At 45.4% G+C, this 10,324-nt stretch overlaps 1 protein-coding gene across 3 annotated transcripts; it reads right to left on the bottom strand.

The window, feature by feature from the left end:
* Positions 1-5,230: 5,230 nt before the first annotated feature.
* On the bottom strand, positions 5,231-10,095 carry LOC117589787 (calcyphosin-like protein). Of its 3 annotated transcripts, none has more exons than XM_034281988.1 (5): positions 10,073-10,095; positions 7,532-7,680; positions 6,020-6,139; positions 5,899-5,956; positions 5,231-5,819 (listed from the first exon to the last, which is right to left on the bottom strand). In XM_034281988.1, exons 2-5 carry the CDS (start codon positions 7,678-7,680, stop codon positions 5,505-5,507), a joined length of 642 nt encoding a protein of 213 aa, XP_034137879.1. In that variant the 5' UTR covers positions 10,073-10,095; the 3' UTR covers positions 5,231-5,504. The 3 variants fall into 3 exon arrangements, with proteins under 3 accessions (XP_034137879.1, XP_034137878.1, XP_034137877.1); XM_034281987.1 differs by having other exon boundaries at positions 10,066-10,088; XM_034281986.1 differs by lacking the exon at positions 10,073-10,095 and adding an exon at positions 7,737-7,775.
* Between the last annotated feature and the right edge of the window lie 229 nt (positions 10,096-10,324).

The raw sequence follows: 10,324 nt of genomic DNA, 5'->3' as shown, positions 1-10,324 counted from the left end.
GAAAATGTTGCTAAATGGAAATTGTTTTCCATCCACGGGCATCAGCTAAATAATTTCATGCTGCCCCGACGACGATGACAAAACACTTGAGAACAATAGTTGCCAGGGGGATACGGAGAGGCTACTGCAACCACAACAATAATGACTTTATGAAAAAAAAAAAAAAAAAAAAAATGATTATCCTGCCGTGCTGACTGCAGTGCCAGAGGCCACAGTCTGTGCAGGGTTCGGCGTCTGGCCAACTCTATTAAAGAGAAATAAATGAATTTAGTTAGAGATGGTCAATGGCTGCCATTGAGTGCGAGAGAGAGGTACAAATATGTAGCTAAAAGTCGCAATTTGTTCGTGAATTTAGCACTAAAACTAGAAGAACGAATTCCGCTTTTGGTAAGTCTTTGCCAACCCCGATAAACATAAGTCGAACTTCGAGTTTTGTATACAGACTCCAAGCTTCAATCTTAATTATAATTTAGGGTTTTGTTCCAATATTTATCACATTTTCTTTGTATCTTCTGTTGCCCATCGCTAGCTCTCTTTTGATTCGTTTTATTTTGTGGCAAATAAGCAGAAAATCGTTTGCCAAAAATGTTGTCAACCACGGAAATGGAAATGACCAGCCAAGGCTCATGGCTGGGTCCGAGTCCAAGCAATGTTACCCCCACCCCCCCAAAAAGTGGAACCGAGACACTGGCTGAACCCCAACCCAGCCACTTCTTTGATAGTTTTGCTGTTTACGCAAGATGACAAAGGAGAAGAAGGAGCTGCAAGCCCGAGGAGGGGTTATATATAGCTCACCGTTAGATATATGGTAATGGCATTCGGGGTTTTGGCCATGGAAAAGCGTTTTCCCCCTGCGCAACTTTGGGCCAGCCACTTTTCCAGCGATATCTTTGGGTTGTCATCAAAAAGGCGAACGACTGCCAGACGGCTAAGAGGAGCAGAAGGACTTGCTGAATTTTTGGGCTACAGCCAAATTACTCCAAAAAAACTGTTTGAAGATGAGACAAAGCGGGTGGCAGAGAGAGATTTCGAATTGAAAATGAATGACAACTCGATCCCCCTCTCTGCGTGGTCTTAACTTTTGCATTGCCAGCAAAATTCTAATGAACTTCAATGGGTTTCCCATTGCCATTTCGATTGCTGTGAATCGAATTTACATTTTTGAGCCATACAATTCGCTGCTTGAGGACTGACTGGCTCCACGCTGTATCGGTGGCTGACCGCAAGAAAACTACGGCCCAAATGCCGTTTCTTAATTAAGAGAACTGAGCGGAGAAAGGATCTCTGCTTATTACAAGTTTTTAATGCACTCTTCCGGAGCAGAACAAAAGGATTTTGCTGCTTAAACCAATTCAGCAAAGTGGGCAATTTTAATCTGTACTTTTGCGACAAATGCCAGGGAAATCTATGGGCAAAGGAGAGGCAGAGAGCGAGAGAGAGAGTGTTGCATTTGACCCACTCAAGAGGATGGCAAATAAAATAAACTGAAACTGAAATAGCAAAAGGCTTTTGCGGGGCAACACAAACAACAAAATGTGCAAAAGTATAATTTCCAAATAGGATATGGCCTGCAGTAGGGGTGGGGTGTGGGGCCAGGGATAAACGAAGCGATGACTTACATAAACAGGGGGTTGGGGCTGTGGTTGGGGTTTGGACAAACAAAAATGACACAACACACAGAGAGAGAGTGAGGAAAGTGGACCAAGGGGGGAGGCACCGGTAGCTGGGAGGAGGATCGAGGGGCAGCTGATTCCAGCAACTGGCAACTTAAACGAGCATCCGAAAGGATTTTGTGTACAATTTCCGTTTTATGACTCTCCAGAGTGGCAATAAATCTCACACAAAACTATTTCCGTTGCATTCGAGCTGCTGCTGCTTAGTCCACTCACATGCAACGTTTCGGCTGAGCAGTGGCAAGAGGAGAGCGCCAAGAGGAGTGGCACGAAGAGCAGAGACGACCCATAGAGTGGTAGCGCCATTGCTGCACATTATCTTGTGCGCAAATCCGAAAAATCCAAATCCATTCACTATAAATGGCGGTCGTCTGGCTGCGGCCTTTCATTTTGGCGGGCTCTCGGGCTCTCGGGCTCTGGGGGTCTCGGGTCATTGTCGGCCAGCAGCAGGGACAGGGACTGGGGCTACACCCAGTGACTGCTGCTGGCAGTTGGCTCTGCCATTGCCCTGGCCTCTGCCTGCTTATGATTCGTCTGCGTCGCGTGTTTTGTGTTGGGCACCGTGGCACGTACGCCCTGGGATCTTGTTGCAGTCTCAGTCTACATCTTCAGCTGCCGCTCTTTTAGATGTTCAAACGATTTCCGTTGGTTTGTCTTTGAGCTGAGTGCGCTTTTAGTGCGGCATCCGTTCGGGCCAAAAGACCGTACCAAAAGTTATGAAATTCCAGCAGCAAATAAAAGAAAAAATAAGAGTAATAATAAGAGAAGAACTGACAGGGCAGCCGAGTGATTTGCAAGTCAATTTGTCAAACATTCTGGCGGTTCGGGCTTCCTCTCTTTTTGCTCCCATCATTAGCGCCAAAGTCACGATTTGACTTTATTGAAAGCACTTGAATTTAATGTGCGTGGAAATTATGCCTGACGCTGCTCCCTGTGTATCCTGGCAGCATAATTTTCGCATAATCCTTTTGCTGCAGCGCTGCCTTCTTTGCTTTTTACATTTTTCATTTGCTGGGGCGTATACGTAACGTGTAATTTCACTGCATTTGCATGTTTTATAAGACAGCGCTCGCACTCTCTCTCTCTGCTTGTCCGACTAACATAATCTATGTTGGCTCCTGCCTCTCTCTCGTTCTCCATTTTTAGTTGGGATTTTCATTTTCTTCATTTTTGCCAGCTCTCGTGCAAAGTTTTATTGACAGTAAACGTGGGCGATACGAAAAACTAAAAGTTTTTGCCTCGCTCTTGGGGATTTCTCAAACACACACACACACACACACTCCTCCTGCTTTTACGTTCGATATCTAACGTGTAAGGGCAAACATTTCTGTGCCTTGGTCTCTGTGATTCGTAAAACAAAAGCGAAAACATTTCATAAAATCGAAAACATGTTCTGTGCTGTTGTTGCAAGTGTTTAAAACTGAAACTTTTTACACGTGTCCAGCATGCGAGTTGCCCCCCCAAACCCCCCTAAACAATAAAATTTTTGCACCCGTAATAAAGGCAAAATAAAAAAAAAAAAAACAAATACTTTGAGTTGCATTTTTGGGTTATTTGCTTATTGTGGGCCAAAAATAACTTTTACCCTGCTTATGGCAGAGAAAACTTTAGCCCACACGTGTGAGCCAGAAATAACTTGGATTAGATTTCTGGCCATAAGTGTAGCTGCAGTTTAGTGAAGTTTGTGGCTTATGCTGCGAAGCAGGAGTGAAACTAATCTGCCATGAAGTTGGAAGAGCTGGCAAAAAAGATGAACCCAACATTCAGTGACTTGTAATTGAAAACCACTAACGAGGTTCAATCCGCCAGTCAGCGGGCTGAGCTGCCAAAACATCTCAAACAGCTAATTAACGCCGCAGCAGGGATAGATTGTCAGAGCGGAAGACATTGCAGTTGACAAAAGAGACTGAAACTATGCTGGAAAAAGATATAGATACGCGCAGATAGACAGATAGTCATGCGGTGGTGGCAGCCCGCAGCCGAAGTTCATTAGGCGCAGCTGTCTGTGTGTCTTTTTGGCCAACGTTTACGTTTCAGTGGCGCTGGGGGAAACGCTGCGTATGCGTAATTTATGCCGCACAGGAGAGGATACGGATACGGATGCGGATGCGGATACGGCTAGGCAGGCACACACACGAAGAGGCTGGTGTTTGCTCAACTGCTAAACGAAATGCTAATGCGGTAAACTAAATGCAAAAACCATTTTAATTAGCACGAAAATCATTGTAACTCGTTAAGTTGCGCAGCTGCCATGGCCAGGATGCCACAAAAACAGAGAGGGAGAGAGGGAGAGACAGAGTCAGGCAGACCTACGTGGGCCAAGTCCAGCGACAGAAGTGTAAGAGGAGCCGCAGCCGAAGCCGGAACTTACCTTTTGCTCTTTTTTTGCATTTTTTCTCAGTTCTTTTTTTGTTGGCATAATGTTTGCAATGTCCAGGGCCAGGGCAGCGCAGTGCTGTACCTACGCTGATGAAGCGATAATATTGTGATCACGTTCGGCAACCTGCTGAAATGTAAATAGCGAGGAGAGAGCACAACTTCAGGGACGGGTTCGGTGTCTGTCTCTTATGTAATGTCAGCCAGCGCCACTCTAATGAAACGTTCATTAATCAGGAGAACAGGAGCGAACTACTTTCGTGGGATTTATCCAGCTAGAGCTGAATGTGTGCCTTCGAAAACTGACAATGCCAAGTGGCAAGTGGCAAGTGGCAACACTTGGGACTGTCGGGGCAGCCACGAGGCCCTGCACTGCGAGACAATTACTCAGCGCTCATTCGAAAGTGGAATCAGTGCGATTTGTGTGATTTCTTGCAGTGCAGAGTGCGAGTGTCCCTGGTAGTTAGTTAATTAATATTCCCGTTGCCGCACGTTTCATGTTTGCATTAATTTGGCAGGTAACTTGTCAACATTGTTGTTGCCGCTAACGCTGCTTGGGCCTCCCCTTGGCCAAGGCTTTTGTCTAACAAGCTGCACACCACAGACAGACAGAGAGGCAGGAGCCTTAGAGACAGTCAGCAGAGTCAGGGAAGAGGCCGGAGCACCGCGCATGTGGCTTTTCATGTACGAGTATGTTGCCTGCCTTGTAATTAGCTCCGATCGAAGTGATTTAATTACTTGAGCAAACTTTTAACATTGTCTACATGGCATACAAAAACTTGGCTGCATAATCAGCCCTAGTCCCAGTCCGGGAGTCAAGTCAAGACGTTTGCCTTTGCCTTTGCCTGTTATCGATATTAGTATTATGTGTGTGCCAGTTTGCCGGATAAGAATCTCAAAGCTGATGCGAAATGAATGTAATTAAAGTTTTGCCAATTGCCAGGCTGCTAATTAAGCGATTTGCCCACAAGATGCGACTCTAGAGCAGAGCCTGGTGAAACATCAGCTAATCAGGCTTATTTGTGCCGCTACATGGGCTGGGGCCATGTTTGACATGACTTTTATTAAAAGCGACAAAAAAAAAAACACAGCAGCGGCATCCCAAACCCAAATTCAAAACCAAAAGCCCAACCCGTAGCCCTGCTCAGTGAGTGTTATGCCGTGCTTTGTGGCTTCACATGTACAAGTAATCTAATTAGTTTTATGCTAATTAGCACGCGGCTTTAATTTAATAAATTATTATAGCGCATTATTTGGACCAAAAACTGCGCGAGGAACAATGTAGAGAGTACGGCCATGGGGGGAGGCGTCTGACATGGAAATGTTTACGACTAAAGCACGGACTGAGTGTGTGTGTGTGTGTGTGTAGAGATTAACTTTAAGAGTACATTAAAATTTCAAACATTGGACTGGATTTTTGGTTAAATGTTTCCCAAATGGCTGGCTTCTGTTCTTTTATAGATTGTAGGCACGTCGCATGACCAAATCGAAGTACGCATCATTGTCAATCGAGGCGCTGATGGTGGAGTAATAGTTGATAAATTCCTCCTTGGTGACCACGCCATCGGGATTCGGGGCGCCAGCCTCAAAGTTCTTCAGGAACTCGCGCAGAATCTCCGATTTGGTCATCTCGCCGCTCAAGTACTTGGGATGATCCTTCACCGAGTAGAGATTCGTGAGATCCGATTCGGTTATTTGGCCATCCTCATTGACATCCATTTTGTCGAAGGCTTTTTCAATAATGTTCAAGCGACTCTCGTTCATGGGTGGCTAAAGGGCCGGAGGGAGGGAGGGAGGGAGGGAGGGTGGTAGAGAATATTTCATATGCAAGTTTTTTGTGCCAACTTACGCGCAATTTGTCCAAAAATTCAGTCATATTAATGTTGCCACTGCCATCGGCATCAAAGCTGTGGGGCGCATAATTTTATGTTTATTTTTGTTAACACTTTTAAGGCAGTTTCTTCACTTACCGCGCAAACATTTCGGCAACTTCCGAGTCGGTCACATCCAGTCCCACATCTGAGATTCCCTTTTTGAACTCCTCGGGACTGAGCGTCTGGCTGCCATCATCATCCATCACACGAAAGGCTCTGCGCAAATAGTTAGGCAAAAGTATATATATCCACGTAATGCTCGAAAAATGAAAATACATTTATATTATTGCAAAATGGACAAAGGCATGGAGAGACGAGAGCAGGGATAAGAATATGCCATTGATGCCGGGGAGGAGCAAGCAAGCAGCCGCCCCATTCAGCTACGATGCCCATTCAATGTATTGAATTTTCCGGATGGCAAACAAACAAATTGCATAAATACAAATGAAAATGCGCGCTGCACACACACACAAACACACACTCACACACACACACACACACACACATATGTTGCATATTCAGAACGGGGCAAAAATTGTTAGCAGACAAGAACCGCGCGGTCGCTGCATGTCCATGTGAGCTACAAATTGAAATAAAAACTAACAGTGGGCCCCGCTCTGCCCCCTGCTCTATACCTTTGCTCTGTGGATTGATGAGGTTCGAGGGTGGTGGGGCAACTAGAGAGAAATCCAATTATGTTTGTTTGCATTCAGTCAGCGATTTTTGCCACCAGCCACTGGGAGGGAGGCTCTGCAGCAGCCTCCTCCTGCTCCACGTCTCCGCCACCGCTTCCGCCTCTGTTTCTGCTTCTGTTTCTGTCAGCAGCCCACAGTGCTCTGTGTTATATTTTTTTTTTTGCCTGCTGCACACACTTGAAAGAGCTTTCGAGAATGTTAGTTCAACATGCACTCGAACCCAACTCGTACTCGTATTTACATGCGCCCCTCGGAAACTTGCGAGCGAGTAACATCATCATCAGAGGCAGTGGCGGCAGCAGGAGCAGCTGCAGGATCTGCAGGCGCAGCAGCATCACCAACACCACGGCAAAGTTTCAGTTTCATTTGCCAGATTTTTGCAGGCCAAACCATCTTCACCTTGCGCCGCTCTCTCTCTCTATCTCGCCACTTGTCCGGCACTCAACAATTTCATCATTTTAATATACTCGGCTCGAAGCCGGGTCCAGCCTCTGCCATGTTGCCGAACTCCAGCCCATGGCAAAGGAAAAAGAATATAACAGAATGTAGAATGTAGAATATATCTCTGCTGCAACATGTGTGTGTGTGTGTGTGTGTGCAGGGATAAAAATAAATTGGCTAAAGCTCAGCCATACCCTGGATGAGCGGCCAGAGGTAGAGATGATGGAGCTGCCAGCAACTTAATTGATGTGTCGGCCATGGGGAAGTGAGTTTAAAGCGAAAATATGCAGCTCACGAGAGAGTTTTTAAAGAGTTTTCTAAGGCAATTAGGGGCAGAAGTTTGCCACAGACTTAGCCACCAAAAAATGCACAAATTTCGCCAAACAAACACCCGAAAAATAACCTAGAAAGTCAGCCAAAACTCAGGCCTAACCGAATTTTGGGCGCTTTCAAAGTTCAACCACTGACTCACCTGGACAAGCCCAAGATGCCAGTGGCGCCACGGCTGAAGCACTGCAGTCGCAATTTGTAAATTGGATCCTTGTCGAGGCCATTGGCCAGCTCACGTTTGGCCATATTCTGCAGTGTGGCCTCCTTCGTATAACCATTCTCGCGTTGCATCTGCCATAAAGAAATTTCAAGAGATTAATGATCAGAAAATTACACAATTTGCATACCTTTGATATGCTCTCCATTGTTGTTAGATTTAAATGAATGAAATTGTAATTGAAAGTCTCTAAATATTATGCTTGCCGCTGCCTGCTTTTTCCGTTGAATTCTATTTGAATTTTTAGTTTAATATATTTTTGCGGCCTTCTCTGACTGACTGAATTGAAGGGAAATATTTGTGTAGGTGGAAAAATCAACAGCAACTTGATCTGGGAATTTTGTTTAGCTTAATTACATTTCATTTCACTTTGTTGTGTGTCTGAAACGGAGCCTAAGCCTGAGCTCGAGCCTGTCAAATCTGCCCCTTGGCTATGCGTGAATTTTGTTTGATTTTACTGCGCTAATTTTTGTACAATAATTGTCTGCTCAACAAGTACTAGGAGTACTTCTACTCAGCTCATAGCCGCGAGCTATGACAGCGCCTAGGAATTGATTTACAAAGTGGGTTTGGCGGCGTGTGCTTTTAATTATGCCAAGTCTGAGTCGCTAGGTAAAGCCTCGGCCAAGCCGCTGTGTAATTTGCCTCATCTATTTGCATTTTAAATGAATCATAACCAAATATGTCGCTGTTGCCCCACAAATTCACGCTTCAGCAGCAGCAGCAGAAGGCTTGCCCGCGTGCCCCACTTTGAGCCAATTATTTTAGGCAAGGAATTTTGCCAGCTAAAATGTGAATTATAGCAGTCACACCTAAGGAAATACCTTCCAACAATTATGGTTAGGCCTTGGGGTGTGTGTGTGTGTGTGATCCCTGAACTCTGACCAGCTGGCACTTGGCCTAATGAACTGTGACAACTTGTGGGGGGCCAACTACTTAGTTGGATTAGCGCTCAATGTGCACTCAACTCAATATTTTACGCATGACATCATATTAATAATAGTCTTGTGTCTTGTATTTATGCATAAGTAAATCGAAAGCAGCGCATCAAAGTATAATAAGCAAAACAAAAGCCTGATTTCTTTGATTTATTGACTCTTAAAGCGCTGCCAGCCCTGAGTTGTCATAAAAGTGAGTTGCGAGTTGTGTAATTGTGAAGGCGGAGCAGCAGTATTTGTCTATCAAATCAATAACATTGATTGCGAATAGACTGTCAGGATATATAGAGAGAGGAAACCCAGCTTAGAGCAACGTTTCAGGGCCATGGAAATTACATCGATTGTTGGGATTTGAATAAGTGCATGAAAAAATCCAAAAGCTTGTATTTGAAGGTATATTTAAGGCTATATTTAAGGGTATATTTAAGGGTTTATACAAGTTTACATTTGCGCTCGTATTGCCTCTGCGATGACCCCCTTAGATAGTCCCTAATGGGTGCTCTGAGTAATGAACATTTGCTCTAATTAGGCAACCCCCCAGGTGGGGACTTTAGTGTCCTTTTGTGGGACATGCACCTCAATCATTGGACACGCCATCTAGTCACGTTTTAGTCACAGTTGGTAGTCACTTTTGCTGTCACTTTTGGGTGACTAGGAGAAAAGCTTTTTGGGTGTCTGCCCGAGCTGGCAACAAATGTTGCGGGCAACAACTGCAGCGGCAGCAGGAAACTGCAGCATCCTTGCCGGGTGTCAAGGTCGTCGCTGTATCGATTTGGCCAGAGTGAAAATCGACTTATAAAGTAGCCAGCTAAGAAAGGATAAAGAGTGAGCTGAAGAAGAGGGGCAAAAGCAGATGGAACATGAAACATAAATGATGGCTTTATTGGGAGTACGCCGTAAGGGTAAGAGTAAGGGTTGTGGTTGGGGTTGGGGTTGGGGGGGTGTAAACAAAAAGACAATTTAACACGTCAGCAGGACGACGCTGAGTGCGAGAGTCGCAGGGATAATGGCAGGGATACGGGGGGCATCCCGGACCAACACTCGAAAGACAGCAAATAAAGCAAATAGGTCACGTTCAAAGACAACATCGATTAACCATAAATTGCGAGTCAAGCAAAAGGCAGGACACCAAGGGCAATGGAGCAGAGACAAAGACAGCGCCGGAGGCTGGGAACAAGCTTGGGTTTAGGCATGATTTGTGCGTGTCTTTATGACATGGAACACACTCGCAACTGGGCCAGATACAGATACATTTTGCAGATGAAAACGCTGATGACGACTCCGCTTACTTCGCTAACAAGCAAAAGTATCGGCCACCTACTGTCAGTGACACCGCCAGCTGTCGGGGGAACAGCCAACGCAGCAAAAAAGGCGACAAAAAAAAAAGGAAAAGCTGGCACTGGAACTGGAACTGGAACTGGAACTGGGACCACTGACAGCCAGCGTGTGTGGTGTGTGTGTGTGTGTTGGGAAAAACTTTCACAATAATTAACAGACATGTCGATTATTTCTTTGGCTTACTTTTTACCTTTTCCTGGCAGCTGCTGACGTGTGGTACGCTGTCGTTCTCGGTATCTCTCTCCTTTCTATTGTATTTTATGCTTGAAAATGTTTCAACTTTTTGTGTGCTTTGTCACTAATACAATATGGAACTTTGCACGCACCTCGCACGTGTCGCGTGTGCCGAGTATTGCCAACGAATGGGGCTCCGCTCACTCAAGTCAGGCAGCCGCTCAGCCGCTCTGCCGTTGCAGCCCCACACCCACACAGCCACAATCCA

This window comes from Drosophila guanche, unplaced genomic scaffold, assembly GCF_900245975.1.
Source record: "Drosophila guanche unplaced genomic scaffold, DGUA_6, whole genome shotgun sequence".
Lineage (NCBI taxonomy): Eukaryota > Metazoa > Arthropoda > Insecta > Diptera > Drosophilidae > Drosophila > Drosophila guanche.
This window is presented reverse-complemented; position numbering and strand designations above follow the sequence as displayed.